Source organism: Eulemur rufifrons, chromosome 23 (genome assembly GCF_041146395.1).
Source record: "Eulemur rufifrons isolate Redbay chromosome 23, OSU_ERuf_1, whole genome shotgun sequence".
Taxonomy (NCBI): Eukaryota; Metazoa; Chordata; class Mammalia; order Primates; family Lemuridae; genus Eulemur; species Eulemur rufifrons.
This window is the reverse complement of record NC_091005.1, coordinates 22082060-22104074: the sequence shown is the minus strand read 5'-3', so window position 1 is coordinate 22104074 and position 22015 is coordinate 22082060. Positions and strand designations below refer to the sequence as shown.

Sequence of the window (22015 nt, the reverse complement as noted above, 5' to 3'; positions counted from 1 at the left end):
TCTGCAAACCAGGAAGAGAGCTCTCACCAAAACCTGATCATGCTGGTACCTTGATCTCAGACTTCCAGCCTGCAGAATGGTGAGAAATTAATTTCTGTCATTTAAACCATCCAGTCTATGCTATTTTGTTATGGAAGCCTAGCAAACTAATACAGGTGGGAAGGAGAAAGAGAGAGGGATTGGAGAGGCAGACGAGGAGGCTTTTGAGGATGATGGACACGTACACTGTCTTTATTGTGGTGATGATTTCATGGGTATACACATATGTTCAAATGTATCAAATTGTATACTTTATGGGCAATTGAGTGTATGTCAATCACATCTCTATTTTTTAAAAAATTAAAAAGAAGAAGCCACTGCACTTCAAGAGACCATGGACATCTCAGCAGAAGACAGAGATGACCTTATGAGTATTTTACTCTGCCTAACTCCCTGCCCACGCCGCTCCCCCCACCACCACCATTTGCACAATTGTTCAGGGAAGGGAGGAAGAACTCCAGTGTACCCTGTTTTATCTTGCCACACAGCCTGGTTCTACCAGCTGTCTCAGTCCATAGTGTTTCTCACCAAACCAAACTTGTCTCTAGTTTGTGCTTGTTTTTTTGTTCTCTTGACGTCAGCATTTTGCAATTGATTCCTTTTCCCTGCCAAGGTCTCTTTCATTCTTCTAGTTAGACATGCTTCATCCATGGGAAAATAGCATCTTAGCCCTGAGCGCTCTTGCCCTAAGTCCTACCTACATCCAAAAGTTACAGTATTCAGCATGAGAATTTGAGTCAACAAAATATGGCTCATACCCACATCTAACATTTATTAAGGCTCATTTTTATGAGGGAAACCTATGTCATCACCTTACAGTCTTTTTGTTTGTTTGTTTGTTTGTTTTATTGAGACAAGAGTCTCACTCTACTGCCCTGAGTAGAGTGCCGTGGCATCAGCCTAGCCCACAGCAACCTCAAACTCCTGGGCTCAAGCAATCTTCTTGCTTCAGCCTCCCGAGTAGCTGGGACTACAGGTGCGTGCCACCACACCCAGCTAATTTTTTTATGTTTAGTAGAGACGGGGTCTTGCTCTTGCTCAGGCTGGTCTTGAACTCCTGACCTCAAGTGATTCTCCCACCTTGGCCTCCCAGAGTGCTAGGATTACAGGCGTGAGCCACCACGCCCACCCCACTTTACAGTCTTGTTGTGGGTAGGACAGACCCTTGTTTCTAGACAGGCTTTCAGCTGCCTCCTTCTACACTCCCAAAAAACACTGAGCTTGTTTCTATGCACAAAGGGAACATGGATTGCAAGGGTCATGGTGTATTGCCTAGGTCTGATTTTTAAAAGATAATCTTAGTAGAGACATTGGCCATTTCAGGCACTTCATGAAAACATGTTTTGGCTTCTGTTTGCATGGAATATTTTTTTCATCCTTTCATGTTGAGTCTGTGTGTGTCCTTGTGGTTTAGATGTGTTTCCTGGAGACAGCAGATTCTTGAGTTGTGTTTTTTTCATCCATTCAGCCAGCCTGTGTCTTTTGAATGGAGCATTCAGAACATTAATGTTGAGTGGTAGAACTGATGTGTGGGATGCTGTTCTGTTTATCGTGTTGGGTAGTACCTTATTGCTTTTCCTCTTGTGCTATTGTTTCATAAACACTTTAGCGTTTTGGGGGTGATTTTACACTGGTGGGTGTCTATTGTGCTGATTTATGAATAATGCAATTCTGAGTATTTCCTGCAGGGCACGTCTGGTCATGACAAATTCCCTCAGTGTTTGCTTGTCTAGAAGAGACTTAATTTCTCCATCAATTGTGAAACTTAGTTTTGCAGAATACAAAATTCTAGGCTGGCAGTTGTCCTGTTTAAGAATCTTTAAGACAGGCCCCAGTCCCTTCTGGCTTGTAAGGTTTCTGCTGAGAAGTCTGCAGTTAGCCTGATAGGTCTTCCTTTGTAGGTTAGTTCTTGCTTTCGTCTTGCTGCTTGTAGAATTTGCTCCTTCATTTTGACTTTGGCCAGGTTGGTTACTGTGTGCCTTGGAGATGTCCTGTCTGCTACAAATCTTTCCAGACCACGTTGTATCTGGATGTCTGAATCTCTGGTGACACCAGGGAAGCTTTCCTCAATAATTTCCTCAAATAGATTTCCCATGCTTTTCGCTCTTTCTTCTTCTCCCTCATACCTGTAATTCGTATGTTAGTTTGTTTCACATAGTCCCACATCTCAATGATTGCTCAGTCTTTATTATTCTCCTCTCTGCCTCTTTGAATGACTGGGTTAGCCTAAGAGCCTTGTCTTCAAGCTCTGAGATTCTTTTTCTTCTCCTTGGTTTAGTTGTTGTTGAAGCTTTCTGCTGTGTTTTGAAAATCCCTAAATGACTCTCTCATTTCTTTAAGTTCTATTCTAGCCTTTCTTATGTTGTCTAGCACTTCGGCAACTTTTTCATTGTTTTCCTGAAATATTTTGCTTGGCTTCTTTGATTTCCAGCTTTGTTTTCAATTCCATTCATCTTATTTGCCATCCATATCCTGAATTCTGTTTCTGTCATTTCAGCAATTTCCTTGTGGTTGGAGTCCACCACTGTAGCTCCATTGTGATCCCTTGGGGGTGTTAATCTGTTTTGTTTATTCATGTTTCCGGGGTTCTTTTGCTGGTTTCTTATCATCTGAATCCTCTTTTCTCGGTTGGTTTGCAGGACACCTGATCTCCTGTGCTGGAAACTCTCCTTCTTGATTAGAAGAAGGGGGGTCCCTAGATAATGCTTTTCCCCTCCTCTGGAGTGTTGATGTGGCAGGGGAGGTGTGTGGGTACTAAAACCTTGTAGTGCAGCTGTTCCATGTTCACCTGGGATTGCCACAGTTCAAGCCAGCACTGGATGATCTTTGTGCAGGTTTGGGAGTTGTTCCCCAGATCGTTGTAGGAAGTTCAAGTAGGGGGCTGGGTGAGACCCTCTCCATGGAGGCTGGCATTGTGAGGATTGCTCTGCCTGGGGTCTCCCCACAGAGGTGACAGTGGCAGCTGGGTGAGGCTATCGAGGCAGTGGTCATGGGTTCCTGTGCTGTGGGCATTTGCTCAAACTAGGTCCAGGTATAATGGTGGCTTGAAGCTTGGGGGGGGGTCCCTGGCAGGGCATTGGGCCTTGGGGCAGTTCTACTGGCCCAGCAGCAGTGGTGGAGACTCAGGGGTAGGGTTTGGGGTCCAGATGCAGTGCTAGAATCTCAGGGACAGTGTCCCAGGCCTGGAAGGAGCTCTGGAGCCACAGGGCCAGGCCCTCAGGCTCTGGCATGAGGGCCTCAGAGCTGGAACTGGGGCCCGTGAAAGCAGGGCCACACAGGCGCCAGGCTGTTCCTCCAGCTTGGGGCCACAGCTGCCAAGTTGCACAGGCAGAGGTCAGTTCCAGCAGCTCAGGGACCATGGCGTTCTCCTCACCCCCCAGGTCCCACTGAGGCAGTTGTCCAGTGCTTCCCCAGTTGAGCCTATATTGCCAGAGACAACTGCTCTGCTCAGATCCCGCCACCCTGGGGCAAGGGGCACTTGGCTCAGGGGAGTGTCCACTCAGTTTGCTCCCTCTCCAGTCCAGTGGAGGCGATATGAAGGCTGCAAAGCTGAGTTCCATGCAGACCGGGTGCCATGCACCTGAGAGCTCAGGATGGCATCAGCTGTAGAAACCCAGGATCTGCAGCCACCGGATCCTTACTGTGTCTGTTCTCCAGTACAATGACTGCCCAGACTCTAGGCAGCTCCTTGGTCGGTCCAGACAAGGTCTGTGGCAGTGAAGGGAGCCCAATCACAGCTCGGCCACAGTGCCTGTGAGGTGAGCACGGTGCCCCAGCGCCCTATCCTCCTAATCCTCCCCGTGTGTAGATGCCTCCCCATAGAGCCCTTGGATCTTGTCGAATGAATTTCCCCGTCTCCTTCTCCTTCACACCTGCTTCTCTGAGGTTTCACAGTGTTGCTTCCGAAAAGAGCTATCCATAGGCATCTGCCCGCAGTTTACCATTCTTTCCTTCGGAGCTGCGTGCTCGCGGGCTGCTTCTAGTATGCTGTCTGCCTCACTTTTGAAACTGTGTTTTGAATTTGGCTGTTTAGCCTCAATTATTTGAAGGCCACACAACATAATTTAAAAGATCATAGGATAATACAATTGTATGGAACCAAATACACAGACACACACACACACACACACACACACACACGCCCGCGCGCGCGTACATATAAAACAGGGGAAATTGGAATAAGGTTGATGGATTGTATCAATGTCAATATATGGTAATATTGCACTAGAGTTTTGCAACATCTTACCATGCAGATACACTAGGTAAAGGGTATATAGGGTCTCTCCTATTCCTTACAACTTCAGATTACATTTATCTCAATAAAAATTGCAATTAAAAATAAAGAACATGGGCATTGAAGTATAGATACCTAGAACAGTTCATGTCAATTTTCACCACTATTCTTAACATTAGTATTGAAACTTTGGTTTAGCCCCTGTAATTTCCTTTTGAGATGCACCTGTCTTCATCTCCCTGTCTCTCTGGGAAGGCTGTCAGTCAATGGTTCTGTCCCTCTCGTTAAGGGAGAAAGCTGATCATAAATAGCCCACCATCGTCTAGACATGAAGATTGGGTTGGGGGTGAGCACATGACCCAAACTGAGCCAGAGTCTTTCTTGGAAACAGAAATGATGGTGGAGAAGAGACGGTTTTATTGTTTATTTCTAACTACTTAGGGGCATTTTCATACCGTTCTTGGCTCTTAGAGACCGTTTTTCTACAGCATAGGAGAAGATAAGTAGAAAAAATCATATGGAAAGAAACAGGGAGGAAGGGCTGGAAGAAGAAATGGAAATGGAGATTGGAGGTGGGGAAAAATTACACTGACCTCATCTTAAAACTTGGACCCAGACAAATGGTGAGTTAATAAATTCCTCGTGCATTCTTGGTTTAAGCTAATTTGAGGTTTGATCCTGTCACTAAAAACAAAGAGTTAACTGATACAAATTTTACTAGGACATTTGGCATCAAACAGGCCCTCATTAAACTGGTTCCCTTCTTGCCACAGATGACCAGCTGATTTTTATGTAAGCAAGTGTTAGTTTCATAAAATCTTAGTGTTTGAAACCCAACTCCTTCTTTATACTGGTAAGAAACGTCAAAGAAGTTAAAGCAACCTGTTCAAAGTCACACTGTTTTTTTTTTTTTTTTTTTTTTTTTGAGACAGAGTCTTACTCTGTTGCCCGGGCTAGAGTGCCGTGGCGTCAGCCTAGCTCACAGCAACCTCAAACTCCTGGGCTCAAGCAATCCTCCTGCCTCAGCCTCCCGAGTAGCTGGGACTACAGGCATGTGTCACCATGCCCGGCTAATTTTTCTATATATATTTTTAGATGTCCATATAATTTCTTTCTATTTTTTTAGTAGAGACGGGGTCTGGCTCTTGCTCAGGCTGGTCTCGAACTCCTGAGCTCGAACCATCCACCCACCTCGGCCTCCCAGAGTGCTAGGATTACAGGCGTGAGCCACCGCGCCCGGCCAAAGTCACACTGTTATAACAGTGTAGGGGTTAGCCTAAGTTCTCACTTCTCCATGAAGACGATGAAGGTTGGCCAGGTAGAAGGCAGGTCAGCGGAGGGCAGTGGTTAAGATCTGGATTCTGGAGCTAACGCTGCCCGTGTTCAAATCCCAGTTCTGCCATTGATTAACCCTGTCCTCAGGAAAGTTACTTAATGCTTACGTGCCTTTGCCCTTGAATCTGTAAATTAAGAATAATGATAGTACATGCATCATAGGGTTGTCGTGAAAGTTAAATGAATGCATAATAGAATAGTGCCTGGCACAAAGTAAGCTCTATATAAGGGTTTCCTGTTTTAGCGCGACTCAAGTTTTTCACAGTAATATCTCAATAGCACAAATGTCTCCATATGTTCAGTGTTTCTTGGAGTGATAAGTGCACTAGCTTCAGACTCTCCGGCTGCATTTGTTTATTATGTGAATTGCTAAGACCCACCCTAAACCTACTGAAACAGAACGTGCATTTAAAACCAAGGCAAGTGATTCTTTTGAATACTATCTCTGGAACTGTTACATTAGAGGTTTTGTTGCATATTTGTGAACACGAGCTTTCACAGTGATGTACTGCCTTAATTAAGGATGACATAAGTCCTATGGTTTGAATGCCTTCCCCAAAAAGCATGTGTTGGAAACTTATTCCCCAATGCAACAGTGTTAGGTGGTGGAGCCTAATGAGAGGTGATTAGGCCATGAGGGTAGAGTGAATGGATTAATGCTGTCACCTTGGGAGTAGATGTGTTATGAAGAACATCCTTGCCAGATGGCAGTCCCTCAATCCAATCTTGGACTTCCCAGCCTCCACAACTGTGAGCCAATAAATTTCTGTTCATTATAAATTACCCAGTCTGCCGTATTCTGTTACAGCAGCACAAAGCAGACTAAGACAGTAAGTATGACACATAGCATGGTGAGACAAGATTATGTTGCACATTATAAATCTAAACAAGAAAACATGCTTTGGACCAAACATTTAAGACACATGTGTCTTTTATATTATGTTGAACCCTGTAAAATTGCCAATATTAGACCATTGCTTACCTACAAAATAGCAGTATTGTAATGGTTCAAACTCATAGATCCAGCCTTGCTGTTAACGTTTTATATTAGTGTTCAAAATCCCTGATGGCATGAGTTGATATAAATGTAGGTGCCCAAGGCTTGCTGACAAGGAGCCACAGTGTCTCAAGGCTTCCTCGCTTCTTGACCTTATGTACCTTCATTGTCTGTCAGGTAGATTCTCTATTTTTTTTTAATTTAAATTTAAATTTTAGGCCAACTAAAATACATAGAAAAAATTAGCCGGGCATGGTGGCGCATGCCTGTAGTCCCAGCTACCCGGGAGGCTGAGGCAGTAGGATCGCTTAAGTCCAGGAGTTTGAGGTTGCTGTGAGCTAGGCTGATGCCACAGCACTCACTCTAGCCCGGGCAACAGAGGGAGACTCTATCTTTGTTTGATTTTTATAAAAATTAAAAAAAATAAATAAAATAAATTAAAAAAATAAATTTAAATTTTATCATGGTAAAAACACAACATGAGATCTACCCTCTTAACAGATTTTTAAGTGTACAAAACAATGTTGTTAACTATAGGCAGATTGTCGTATAGCAGATCTTATACTTACTCATCTCATATTACTGAAATACTTTGAGTGATCTGTTATTGGGTGACATAAGAGAAAGCCCCTTGTTATGGACTAAATGTGTTCCCCCAAAATTCATATGCTGAAGCCCTAATCCCCAGGATAGCTGTATTTGGAAATGGGCCCTGTAAGAAAGTAGTTCAGGTTAAATGAGATTCAAAAGACGGGGCCCTAATCTGATAGAATTAGTGTCCTTATAAGAAGAGTCACCAGAGACTTTTCTCTCTTCTTACACACACTGAGGAAAGGCCGTGTGGGGATACAGCAAGAAGGTAGGTCTCTCTCCAAGCCAGCAACAGGGCCCTCACCAGAAACCAACCATGCTGGCACCCTGATCTGGAACTTCTAGCCTAAAAAACTATGAGAAAATAAATTTCTGTTATTTAAGCCACCCAATTCATGGTATTTTGTTATGGCAGTCTGAGCAGACTAATACACTTGAGCAATAACAGGACCTGTCTTAACCCACTGTGTACAGAGCTGTGGAATCATTTACCCTTCCTAGACCTAGACTGCAAACTTTCTATCCTTACTTAGTGTAGGCATGAAAAATCATCCTCTCCCCCTCTAAATCACCTGCACCCCCAACCTTTTCCGCCTCTGTGAACTAGTTAGTGAATTTGTTCCCTGGCCTATGTTACCCTACTTGGCAAGGGAATAAATTAAATATTTACTTTGTTGAATTCGCTCTGGTGGTCATGGTCTTTCCTTGACATTGTGGTATATTGTTGGCAGTGGGCTAAGAACAGCGGACTTGAAGTTACCATTTTGAAGCTTACAAAAAAATTGTAGCGACCCTCTCTCTTCTGACTGTTTCACTTAGCCTCATGTTTCAAGGTCCATTGCCACATGTATCAGTACTTCACTCATTTTTAAGGCTGAATAATATTTCTTTGTATAGAAATGCCACATTTTATTTATCCAATGATCCATTTATGGACATTTGGGTTGTTTCCACTTTTGGCTATTATGAATAATGCTGCTATGCACATCCGTGTACAAGTTTTTATTTGCACATCTGTTTTCTATCTCTTAGGTATATACCTCGGAGTGGAATTGCTTGTTCACACGGTAATCATGTTTAACTTAGTGAGTTAAACTGACAAATTTAACTCACAGCAGCTGAACCATTTTACATTCCCAACAATGGTATATGAGGGCTCCAATTTCTCTACATCCTTACCATATGTGTTGTTTTCTGTTTTGTTTTGTTTCTCATTATAGCCATGTTAGTAAGGGGGTTAATCTTATTGTAGGGTTTTTTTTTTGTTTTTTTGTTTTTTTTGAGACAGAGTCTTACTCTGTTGCCCGGGCTAGAGTGAGTGCCGTGGCGTCAGCCTAGTTCACAGCAACCTCAAACTCCTGGGCTTAAGCGATCCTACTGCCTCAGCCTCCCGAGTAGCTGTGACTACAGGCATGCGCCACCATGCCCAGCTAATTTTTTCTGTATATATTTTTAGCCGTCCAGATCATTTCTTTCTATTTTTAGTAGAGACGGGGTCTCACTCTTTCTCAGGCTGATCTCGAACTCCTGACCTTGAGCGATCCACCCGCCTCTGCCTCCCAAAGTGCTAGGATTACAGGCGTGAGTCACTGCGCCCGGCCTGTAGTTTTGATTTCTAGTAATTGTGTTTTTGGAAGCCCTCCTGGTGATTCTGACACAGCTGAAGTTGGAAAGCGTGGTCCAGGGACCATTAGGACCAACATCACTGAGGAAATAGTTATAGAAATGTGAAATCTTAGGCCCCACCCAGAACAACTTGGTGGTCAGAGTCTGCATTTTAACAAGACCGCCAGGTGATTTCTACGCCACATGGGTGTTTGAGAAGCACTGGTGTAAGAGACAGTTCTAAATTGCTAACGCTTCTTACTCATCATTTTAACAGACAAGAGTTACGGTTTGTATTTATGTCTCCTGCTTGCCTGACGTGTTCTTTGACTGCCTGGACAGATGTGAAGAACACAGAACTTGGAGTAGAAAAGACTCGGGTTCAAACCGTGACACCATCACTCACCAGCTATACGAGCCCAGGCTACAGAGTGCTTGATCTAGAAAATTAATTGTCTGCATCCCACAAATGTTAGAATTAAGTGATTTTAGGCATGTAAACATCTAACACAACCAGAGTGGAGAAGTTCACTCAATCTTGTTCTAAGCCCTTTCCCTCACCCACAAGAGCCCTGGAGAGTGTTGGCGAAGATCTCAGCCTTGGCTGCCTGTCATGCCACTGAGCACCCGAGGAACTGGCTGAATGATTTGCCAAAGGATTCCCTTAAGGCTGCCTTTCTGGGCAAGAAAAAGTCCAGGAACAATTCCACTGTCAACTCTGGGTGGAGACAAGGCTCAGGACTGAAACTGCCAACTGTACTGGGTCCTTTTAATTTGTAGACTTGTAAGAATCTCCAAGGTTTCCTACATTGGTATAAAGTACTTTAAATGTATTTTAAATAGCTTGATGTGGTAGACAGCTATTACTACTGTCTCTAAGTAGAGAAGTTCATTTTACTAGGGTACTTTCCATATACCCGTAACTACGCTAAGCCCTCAGAACCCCCCATGCATTTAAATCAACAGCCAAGACCACAGGTTTTCAACTGGGCATGATGTTGCTCCCCAGTGGACATGTGCAATGTCTGAAGATTTGTCACAACTGGGGGTGGGTGCTAGTAGCATCTAATGGGTGGAGGGCCTGGGTGCCGTTAAACACCCCATAATGCACAGGACAGTCCCCCACAGAAAGAATTATCCTCCCCCCACAAAAATGTCAGTAATGCTGAGGTCGAGAAACACTGCCCTAGACTCAGGTGCTATATCATCCCCATTCGACAGATGACAAAATAGAGGCATAGGCAAGTGAGATGGCGTGCCCCAGGTCACCCAGCTAGTAATTGAAGAGCAAGATTCAAAGCACTACTCTCTCAAAGTCCCTGAGGCCTGAGCCATTTTAGAAGGGTTTGTTTTCAGCTGTTCTCATTCAAGCACAGCATGTAAGTGTTTACTCTGCGATTTCTGAAGAGGAAAACTGGCCAGAAAAAGCTTTTAGACCTCTCAAACGGAAAGATTTTCCAACTGCCCTTTGTGCAATCAATCAAAGAGCTGCCTCTCGATTCCTCTGCGTCCTGGTTAAATATTTATCCAACTGCCATGCTGGGATTTGGGTTAAAGAGCTACGCTATTTGTGTGAGAGGGATGCGAAACATGTTATTATAGTAGGGAAAATATCCCAGAGTAAACGTGGTCAAATCTGGAAGAGGTGACCTGTCAGGGTTATCTGCCCAGAAGCTGGTAAGTGACAGGGGGCAGAAGGATGGAAGACGACTTGGTGTCACAGTCAAGGGTGGTGATGCCAGCAGCTGGCAGGACAAGAAGCCACAGGCACACAGTCATCTTCTCTCCCAGACTTCATGATGATGGCTTTGGGCCACTACTGCTACTGTGTCATTCCCTAGGTGCCCAGCTGAAGGCTAAAGTTGAAACAAGTGTCATTTCATCTCATCTCTCCATGGCCCCCATATGAGCCAATTACTATTATCCTTATTTTAAAATGAGGATGTGTAACCCAGAGGTTCAGCACTTTGCCTGAGGTCCTGCAATTGTCAGGGGTAGAGACAGGATTAAAACCCGGGCAGGGCCAGGCACAGTGACTCACGCCTATAATTCCAGGGCTTTGGGAGGCTCAGGAAGAACATCGCTTGAGGCCAGGATTTCGAGACCTAGGCAACATAGCAAGATCCTGTCTCAACAAAAATATTTTTTTAAAAAGTTAGCTGGGTGTGGTGGTGGCATGAACCTGTGTCCCACCTACTCGGGAGGCTGAGCCAGGAGGATTGTTTGATGCCAGGAACTCAAGGTTATCGTGAGCTATGATTGCATCACTGCACACTAGCCTGGGCAACAGGGTAAGACCCTGTCTCACAGTAAAAAAAAAAAAGAAAAAGAAGTGAAAGGGATGCAGGGCAGTGTCCATTAATAGAAATAATAATGACTCATACCCTCTAGGGAACAGACATACACATGAGGGACCACACTGAGAACTTTATGTGGATGATTTCATTTAAGCCTCAGAACACACCTACGTGTGTTCCTCCACTTTATGGGAAGAAAAGTGGAGCTTAGAGAGGCCACATGGCTGTGGGATGGTGGTCACCCAACCAGGAAGTGGAGGAGAGAGCCCCACCCTCCTGGCTCCCAGCCCCCTTCAGAGAGGAAGGGATTGAAGGTTAGGTAAGGAATCGCCCTGCAGTAGAATGAGGGCACACGGAGAGGGAAGGGGTTAGTCGAGAGGAGAAGGGAGGAAAGGATGAGCTGGGGGAGGAGTGAAGGAGGAGGAAGAGTCAAGAAATCAGGGACGTTCATGTAGGATGGCTTCAGTTTGTGCGTGAGAGTCCCAGACAGGAGGTGAATAGAGCAGGCAAACCCACTCTGTGATCAGCAAACACAATTCGTCATAATAATCCTTTCTCCTGCTCTGCACCCCTCTTGCCTTCTAAGGAGGGCAGATACTGCAGGTGGGGAGGGGGTTGTTTATTGAGCTGCTGAGAGCAGGTGGATGGTAGATGAACCTGCCAGGCAGGAGGAAAAGAGATGGAAAGAGGAGAAGGAAAGAGACAGGGAAGATTTGGGAGCCGAGGAGGACAGGGATGGGAAGGTGACCAGACGGGAGGTGGCTAGCAACTGAAAACGTCTGGAAGGAGAAAGAAAAGCATCTAATGGGATTTTAATTCAAATGTGCTTTGTGGTATGGGCTACACCCTCTCCTCCATCTTTCAAAAGAATCTTTAATAAAATCCATGTTTTCTGGACTTGGTTTGCTCTCACGGGTTGCAATAAACTGCTAAGTGTTAATTCAACATGGTGTAAACAATGAAGAGAGAATATCCACAGGGACCTGGGTTACATAAGACTGGGAGGAATGGACTTTGAATTTGGGGAAAAGGAAAATCTTTGGGATAAGTAATGAGGTGCATGTGATATGTTACAAATCAGAGATCATTAAAGATTAACCTAGAGAAAAGCATATTGAGATTGTAAAACATGCATTTATCATTACAGCAAGAACTGACGTCTTGCTAAGAAGGATATCTGCCTGTATGTGTCTCAGGAGTGCTTGGAAGGCCTGGGGCAGAGTGAGCCTTGATGTGACAGCCCACGTTGGATATGGGAAGGAATATCAATATTTGGGAAGGGGTGAACATGGAGAAAGGGTAGATGTACCCCACCTTTAAAGAAACTGGGATGGACCCAGAGGTATTTGATCTGATATCTAGCACAAACAGATGTATTAGTTTTCTATTCCTGCTGTAACAAATTGTCACTAACTTAGTGGCATAAACAATGTAAATTTGGTATCTTACACATTGGAGGTCAAAAATTCCACTGGGCTAAAATCAAGGTGTCGTCAGGGCTGTGTTTCTTCTGGAGATTTCAGGGAAGAATTAGTTCCCTTGACTTTTCCAGCTTCTGGAAGCCACCAGCATTCCTTGGTTCACGGCCCCTTCCTCCATCTCCAGAGCCAGCAAAGTACCATCTCCCAGTCTGCCTCTGCCTCTGACCTCCTTTCTCCCTCTTATAACGACCTTGCGATTGCATCAGGTCCACCCACACAGGCCAGGATAACCTCCCCAGCAAGGTCCTTCACGCCATTACATCTTCACAGTCCCCTTTGTCACATAAGGTAACCCAGGGATTGGGATGTGGATGTCATTGGGGGACCATTATTCTCCCCACCAGACCAGCTGCCTACTCACAGCATCCTGAGCTAGTTTCTTCAGAGTTATTTGCTCTGTGGCAACAAATAATTGGAACAGAGTTATCAATTCCAGCTCAGCCTTTCCTGGCTGGTACAAATCCTATGATAAATCTCTACCACCAAAATTCTTGTCACTTCAGAAGGTGACAGAGGTGCCAGTCTCAAGACAATCTGATGGGTCAGGGCAGCCCTGCGCTCCCTTTGGAGAACGCTTAGTAGTGACTGACTGCCTCTCCCTCCCTCCATGCTCCTTGCTTCAAAATGAGGAGAGTAACAGTGATGAACTCCCAAATAAGCATGTTTTCCAAAATTGCTATGATATTAATTTTGCCAAGTGATACATCATCGAGTCAGCATCACATTGGATGTTAATCTCTGTGAATTTGTTGGTTATATATTGCCTTTTACACATCTCTTGACTTTCTTAAACCTTGTGTTACATTCTAGCTTTTCTTTTCCTGCTCAAAATCTTTTTTATGTTATTTCACAAAACTCTCCAGTAAGTGCTAGGGAGTCTCCCTCACTGTGTTCTCTGCTGAATTCCTTTGTTCTTCATCAATGAGGGTGTCAGGGACTGAATTGTGCCTCCCACCAAAAATTCATGTGTTGAAGTCCTAACCCCCAGGACCTTAGAATGTGACCATATTTGGAGATAGACCTTTATAGAAGTGATTAAGGTTAAAAGAGGTCATAAGGGTGGGGCACCCTTGTTCAGCATGAATGGCATCCTTATAAGAAGAGGAAGAGACATCAGAGATGCAAACACACAGATGGAGTGATGACCGTGTGAGGACACAGCAAGAAGGTGGTCATTTGCAAGCCAAGAAGAGAGACCTCAGGAGAAACCAACCCTGCTGACACCCTGATTTTGGGCTTCCAGCCTCCATAACTGTGAGTAAAGAAATTTCTGCTGTTTAAGCCTCCCAGTGTGTAGTATTTTCCATGGCAGCCTAGCAAACTAATACAAAGGGAAACTGTCATCATGTAAGAGCTTCGTTTCTGCCTGCCCACAGGGAGTACCTGTGCCTCCCATCTCTGGTAATTTCTTGCTATTGTTTTACCAGCTTCATAAAATGCCTTGGGTGGATGCTGAGTCCTACAAATGAACTTGTTTCTAGAGTTTCTCCGTGACATAAGAATTCAAAGGTGGATGTGATAAGGGCAGACCCCATACATCTTGGTGATTGAGTGGGAGAAGGGCGAGAGAGACATAGGGAGGAGCTTGTCCAAGAAGGCTCAAAGCTCTAGAACACAAAAGACCAGAAGACAGAACGAACTCAGGAGAGCAAGCTTGGGATGGCTGGCAGAGGGTTTTGTTTCAGACTTGTTAACTTGTTAATGATCCTAAGAAAATGGAATGGAAATAGTAAGGCTGAGTATAAAGCATTTGCACAATGAGGGGGTGAGAATAAGAGTGAGATGTGGATTTACTTGAATACTCAAAGCTTTCTTTCAGTGGGAATGTATGACAACAGAGTAGGAAATTCTGGCTTGGAAAGTCCCCTAGAGGCCAAGTTGAAGATATATGAATGGGCATCCTCTGTAATGGAAGTTCTTTGCTCCCCATCCATTCATCTGTCTTTCGTTGTTCACTCAGTCACTCACTTGCATTTCTTCATTTATTAATTGAGCTGCTACTACATGCCAGACACTGGGCCTAAAGCACATACTCTGTATGTTAGCAAGAACTCAAGTAAAATCTTATGCATGAAGGAGCTGCTCAAAGTCGAGAATAAACAGAGAAAAGGGGAAAATCATCCTTGACAACATGCCAAGGAAGATCAGTTATTTTATTAACAATAAATATTTGTTGAATAAATGAGACTTTCTCAGACATACCAGTTTCAAGGAATTGAGAAAGGGGGAAGCTTCCACAGAGGTCACTATGTAGGGCTACGTTCAGAACAAAGATGGGGATAAAATACTGCATCTGAGTGTCCTTGGGATTCATTTGCTTTAGCAAGGTGACAAGGGATTGGACATGCTTCGGGGTTCTCATGTAAGTTACGATGTAATACTCATTGCTCCTAACCATCCTGGGGGAAGACTCCTAGAGGAATCTGCTCTCTCTCTTTCTCTCTCTCTCTGTCTCTCTCTCACTTCCCTCTTTCCCTCCCTCCATTGCTTATGCCTCAGGCCAACGAATGACTTTAGTCCAAGACACACAGCAGTTAGTTTCAAGGAAGTTACTGAGTCCCAGCTGGAAAGGGAACGTGATGGGCAAAACGGTAACCGTTGAGAAAATACAAAGGATCCCCCTCGAAGAAATTCTTCTAGAACCATCATTCACATTACAAAGAAACAAACAAAAACACAAGAACCAATCAAACAAAAAAACACAACTATTTACACTCTTTATTTAAGAAAATAGTACTCAGAATTCATTGATCCAACAGTGAAGAGGAGTTTTCCTGTATCTGAAGGCAGGATTCTGCAGTCCAGAGCCCGTCCCTTTGGCTGCCCTCTCACCCGTGCAGTGACCCAAAAGACAATCCCACGGATGTTTCCCAAAGCTGAGTAAGGCCCTGAAGAATCCCGGTTTAAAAATGTCTGTCCTAGAAGAAGGGGTATGCTATCACATGCATGGACATTGTTTATGGAACGGGAGATTGTTAAGCCCTTGAGTCATGCTGTCGACTATTTGTCCTTTGAAACGGAGACAGAGGGTCCACTGGCGCATCCTGGCTCAGCTGTTGTGAAGATATGTAAGAACCCTAAATCCTCAGTAATGCATAGATGAGTTGGAAGGCAGATAAGAGTTTGTGCATGAAAGGATGTGAAAGGAAAGAAAGGTCCTATCGTATTAAGGTCAACAGTGAATATATGCAATCCTGACTTCGCCCTGCCTTTCTGTGCCCTGCTTTCTTGTTCAGCCACAAAGAATACAGTGAGCCCCGTCTTGTGTCGGGCACCCCATCACCATGGGGCAAAGGCTGACTCACCTGACATGCTGCTCATATTCACCAGCCTCCCCTTGGATTTCCTAAGAAGAGGCAGAAATGCCTTCGTGACTTCCACAGTGCCGAAGAAGTTCACCGCCATGCACCGTCTGTACTGACTCATGGGAATGAGCTCCCCGTCGCATGGAAAGCCCAAGACCCCGGCATTGTTGACCACAGCCCACAGTCCTGGGGAAGGAAAGGAACAGCTTTGAGGCTGGGCAGGACTGGAGAACATGAGGATTTTTAACACATCAAGCTCTGGAGTCAGACACACCCCTTTGAGATTTAGGATCTAGGCAGATCATAAACTCTCACGTCTCAGACTCTCTGGATACCTAAAATGACCTACCTTGGAGAGTTGTGTGAAGAGTAAATTTGTGAAATATGAAGCAATAGTTTTGGGGTTTTTTTCCTATTGCCTCAAAGCCCTTTCCTACATCCAGGCAGCTAGATGTGCCTTGTATACGGGAGGATGAGAGTCTTCGGCTGGCTTTGAAGTTTCAAGAGCCTCCTATTTCTCCCTCAAAGGAGCACATAGAGACAGTATAATATCTTTACAACAATGCAGAATGATATAAGAGCCTGTTTTTCTCAATCCATACACTGGAAAAGATTTCCTAAAGAAGCAGGAAAATTAGAGGGGAAGCACCAAGACCTGGGATGATTTTGGGGTCCCTGATAGAGTCTCCAAGCCGTATTCTCTGGCCCAACCAGCACGAACCCCTTGACCTGCTGCTGATACTCGGAATCACCAGGAGGGCTTGTTCAAACACAGATTGCTGTCCCCACCTGCAGAGACTCTGGCTTGGAGTATCTGGGTGGGGCCTGAGAATCTTGCATTTCTAGCAAGTTCCCAGGTGATGCTGATACTGCAGGTTTGGACCACATCTAGAGAATCATTGCCTACAAGTGGTGGTTTTAGCTCTTAACAGCACATTAGGATCACCTGGGAAGCTTTAGAAAACTCCAATGCCCAGGCCATATTGCAGCATCTTAAGTCAGAAACAGAGAGATGGGCGGGCGATAGGGGACTGGGGACTCCAAAGCCAAGGAGGTGGGTGTGTTGACATGTTTGGGTACCACAGAGAAGCCAAGAACTTGGGCTTCAGGACAATGCTGATTTGCTCTGGTGGAGCAGCGAGGGGGCGTGGTGAGAGCCACTGTTTAGGTGGAGGTGAAGAAGTGGAAGCGGAGGGCTCCAGGGTCCCAAAGAGCTTGGCCATGATGGAGAGAGAAGAGAAAGGGCAGTGAGTATAGCAGGACAGTCACATGAAGCTGTTTTTCCCCAAGCTGGGGGAAATCCTAAGCCATGTTAATATTGCTGGGAGGAAATCAATGAGGGGGCAGGGGGCAGTGATGCATGGGAGAGTGACCAGGAAGATGGTGGAGGGGATGGCATAGAGAATTCTGGAAGTCTTGTGAGGACAGGACCCATGTCTAGGTCATGCCTAACGTCTTCATGTCTGTGCAGGCCCCTGTGTGTGGCAAGGGCTCAGTGCAGGTGTTGTCAGGGGCAGTCATTGGCCAGAGGGGTATGAGGGCATGGCATCCTAGGCTGGAACAGAGTTGGGCGTTTGGGAGGAGGGTGAAGGGCCATTGTGGGCGCAGGTGGCGGAAGGCGATACCTCTGTCCTGCACCTTCTCTGCAACTTTGCTGAGAGCATCTTTTATCTGCTCCGGGTTGGTGATGTCCATCTGGAGCACCAGGAGGCGTGGGGAGCAGGTTCTTCGCAATTCCTCTGCTCCTGCACCCTTTCCATCCAAAACGCCAGCAAATACTGTGAAGCCCAGCTTGTCCAGATACTTGCACAAGCCATGGCCAATCCCAGAATCACCACCTGTAAAGGGTCAAGGCAAGAGGGAGTGAGCTCAAACCAAAGTGACCAGAGAAATGATTTAATAAGGAAAACATTTTATGTTGTCTAGGATTGACCATGTTCTCCACAGAGGGGGGTCCTGAGGAAGTTTTTTTATATGCTAAGTGGTGAAATGGGCAGAGAAACCAAAACAGACACATTTCTCCATCTACAGAAAGGGAGGTAGGGTAGGATGGGCACAGGTGGAAGGAGAAAGTCTCAGAGGAAGAGTGGTCCAGAGACGGTGGTGGTCAAAGAAGAACTTGGGAGGGAAAACCAAGACATCTAATGGAAATATTTTAATTAATTTCTACTGTGTAGTATTTGATGTAACCTCTAGCACCCCATAGAGCCTTCAGTCAAACATTTGTTCCAAAATAATACTTGGGAGTTGATTTTGCTTTGTGGAGCCAAAACAGGCTGCCCACAGGGGCCAGTTCATTCTGGATTGTAAAAGAAGGCAGCTCAGGGCCACCTGCACTTCTCACCTGCCCAGATCTTTTCCCAATCTATGACCTGTCCAAAGCCACTGAGCAGACATCAACCCTAGAAAGAAAGGTACAGCAGAAACCAGACAGAAAGCCCTAAGTGCATAGCTTTGTGAAAACAGCCCAATATGTAATATGTAAAATATGTGCTAGGCTTCTCAGAATTTGAGATGGGAATTTATCCAATCTAGTCGGGAGGATATTACGGACCCTGGAAAAAATGTTTTACACCCACATGTTGCAAAAACAGATGTCTACAATTGCAAAGGTGAAGACAACATGGACATAAAATCACCCGCTGAGCCACACCCTAATCAAGGCATAACAGTTAACATGTCTCTGCAGTTTTAATGATGAGATATCATTTTGTGTTGGCCACATCATGTGATCTGTCCTGTAAGCCTTGAGGGATCTCTCTTATCGGTTTTCAAAGGCTATAGTCAGGCATCTCCCTGCCAAGAATTGGGAGATGGGGAAAACCAAAGTGCATGCGGAGAATCAACTCCAGAATCAGTGAGTGAGCTTGGAGATCTGACTTCCAGCTAATGAGACCTGCCTGGAATCTGGCCAGAAGGGTTACTGCCCCAAAAGTGAGGACAGACATTCACATACGCTGTCAGTAAATGCCCACAGGACTAAGATCTACCACCACTTTAAATGTGCATATCCTTTGACCCCAAAAAAATCTCAGTATCTATCCTAAAGAAGTACTCAAATATATTCAGAGACATAAATAATGTTCTTTACAGCACTGCATATAATAGCAAAGGAAGGAATTAACCTAAATGCCCATGAATAGGAGAACAGTTACATAAATTAAGGTACATACAATGGAAAATGACACAACAATTTTAAAACATAGGATGAACTATACAAATGGACATGGATATTGCTCCAAGATGCTTTGTTCAGCAAAATAAAATAAGTTGCAGTATAACACTTATTAACAGAATCCAATTTAATGCAAATAGAAAAGAAGGGAAGCCAATTCTATACTTACCTATGTATAGAAACATACAGGAGAGAATTTGGAAGGAGAGGCACTAAAATGGTAACAGTCGTTCCCCCTTGGAGGAGAGGCAGAATGAAGGGGGCTTTGTCTTGGAATGTTTTCCACTTTTGCTAGAAGAAAGTCATTGTTCTTCTTGTGTAATTTCTTTTTTTAAAGGCCATGCCAATTATAATGGAGATTGGCCAGCTCTGTAAGTATAGGAAAGGGTGCAGGAGAGAGGCCAGCCCAGCTGGCATCTGCAGACACTGCCCGAGAGCAAGCCAAAGGTATGGACACTCTGTTCCTCTGACACCCCTATTACGAAACGAACGCATCCAGCTGCCATCATTGATTGCATTTAAGTTTTGTTCTGTCTCCTTCCTTCTTATATCCCCATGTGTGTCAGTGCCCAACAACTAGCCCCTGTGTGTACCTGGTCTCTTCTCCCACTCGGACCTGGGCAGAGGAGGAGATGGTATCAATTGAGGCAGACACAAGTGTGCCTAATTCATTAGAATGCTGGTTCTAATATATAATAATGTATGTGGATAATGGTTTTTGAGCCCAGCAAAAGGGGCTTTTCCCTGAAGAAATGGACCTGTTGCTGGACAAATCCAACTTCTGGGTCTACAGTGCTGAGGCCAGATACGAGACACAATGCTGTGCAGCCTCTCCCTAGAAACCCCTGTCTTATAAAATTATTCCCCAGATGCCTGCAGTAGAGATTATCTTTCCCATTTTACAGATAAGAAAACTGAAAATGAGAGAGGCCAAGGTCACAGAGACAGCAAGGATGGACCTGGGCTCTTCATTAGATCCTAAATTCAAGTCCATAGTTCTCCATCATACTGGACCAGCCACCTTCTCCTTTATCTGTGTGAGCAGAGAAAGGAGGAATGAAGAAGCCAATCCCAGGATGATCACCTGGTGGTTCTCAAGGAAGAATATGAATTAACCTGGAAATAACTAACTGAGAACCAGATTGGAATGAAAACTGTGCCTGGAGCTTGGTTATCCACAGGCTGCTGGGTGAGGCCAGGCGTTTCGTAGAGAGCCCCTCCCATGTTGTGATGCACCACACCTGCGCTTCTGCCTTCTTACTGGCACAGCTGGACACGATGGGGCCATGGATTTTAAAGCTCCTAATTCCCCATGTGTAATGCCAGTATGCCAGAAAGTTTTTGCTGCACGGAGAGAACCATTCTGCAGTGCAGAGATGAAGGCCATGGCCCCAGCTCTAAGTAGCACATAAACACCCAACCAGGGCATCTGCTGCTCTCCAAGGAACTGAGGCAGGTGATAAAGGGTCATCCACCTACTTGGAGCTGCTGACCACAAAGGGATGCAAACCGTCACCTGCATTCAAACATGGAGTCCATCATCTACTCCCCAAATCCAGATGAGGAACATGAACTCTGCTCTTTCCAGCCCTTCTGGCCTTGCATCCCACAAATACTTTGATATATTGTATGGCTTTTGTGTGTGTCTCCACCCGTGATGCTGACGGCTGCCTCTTCCCCATTGGAGTACTTAAGATTATAATTGTCCTATATAACTACACCCCTTGACCAACCAGCTTTTTCCTCCCAGAAATGTGGAATTCTGGCTGCAAGATCCCAGGCAATCTTCATTGCTGTTTGACCCAGGAGAATATTAAACTCAAGAGCTAATGGGGGGAGAGGGTTCTGCTTTCCATCATGTGCATGGAGATATAGGCTAAGTCCTTCTGAAGCATAACAAGAGGCAAAGCCACAAATACGAGCAGAGTCTCAAATCAGGAAGTATCTGCAGAAGTAGGAGAGTAACCTTCTTGGCTCATGGCAGCATCCCAGTTGCTGGCAGACCTCAAGTGACCTCCTTCACATGTGCGCCTTATGACACCCTACATCCTCATTATAATCCTCCTCCTTTCTCAAATTAGTTTGAGTGTCTTGCCTAAACTTCATCTTTTTTACTTATTATAGACAAACTAGTTACTGCTGCTTTGGAAAACAGTCTGGCATTTCTTCAAAAGGTTACACAGTGTCACCAGATGACTTAGCAACTCCATTCCCAGGTATATACTCAAGAGAAATTAAAACATGTGTCCACACAAAAACCTGTACACAGATGTTCATAGAAACATTTTTCCATAATAGCAGAAAAAAGGAAACTAACAAAATGTCCATCCACTGATGAATAGATTAAAAATTGTGGTCTATCCTACCTGTGTAACCCCGGAAAGGTTAATTAACCTCTCTTTGCCTCAGCTTCCTTATCTGTAAAATGGGCTTAATAATGGTAACTACATCCATTGCGATTTGTGAGGTGCTTAACAGTGCCTATTCCAAGTAATTACTATGGAGGTATTTTTCTAAAAAATAAAACTGTGTCATCCTTTCTCATGTTCAGGCCTTTATATGCACAATATTGGTAGATGGAGAGTGTGCCTCGAACGACAGCCATCCACTTGCGAACTTTGGGGAAAATGACATATAACCATGTGTGGTCTCCATTTCCTCATGTGGAAAGTAGGCTTGTCATAATAGCCCCTTCCTAAGCTGACCTTGGCCATAGAACAAGACAGAGCATCTTGCACAAGATCCGGCACGTTGTAAGAGGCTGTTCTCAGGGCAGTGGCTCTCAACAAGATGTTATATCTGACTTATGTTATCAGAGACCAGGCTGTGCTGCTCTAGTATCTATCAAATCCAGGAGGCTTTGCAGGGGTCAGAGGGCCTTGAGAAAGTATGTGGCTGGGGAGACACTCCCTGTCGAGATAGGATAACCTCTGTGTACTCCGGAAACCCAGCAACA

General features: G+C 44.8%; 1 protein-coding gene across 1 annotated transcript in view; it reads right to left on the bottom strand.

Annotated features, from left to right (window-relative positions):
* The window catches only part of HSD17B2 (hydroxysteroid 17-beta dehydrogenase 2), a 51440-nt gene that overhangs the window by 8404 nt on the left and 21021 nt on the right, over positions 1-22015 (bottom strand). The window contains exons 2-3 of the mRNA XM_069497793.1: positions 17510-17722; positions 15885-16070 (exon numbers count right to left, since the gene is read on the bottom strand). Of these exons, the coding sequence (XP_069353894.1) occupies positions 15885-16070; positions 17510-17722 (399 nt within the window). The remainder of the gene's footprint in view (positions 1-15884; positions 16071-17509; positions 17723-22015) is intronic.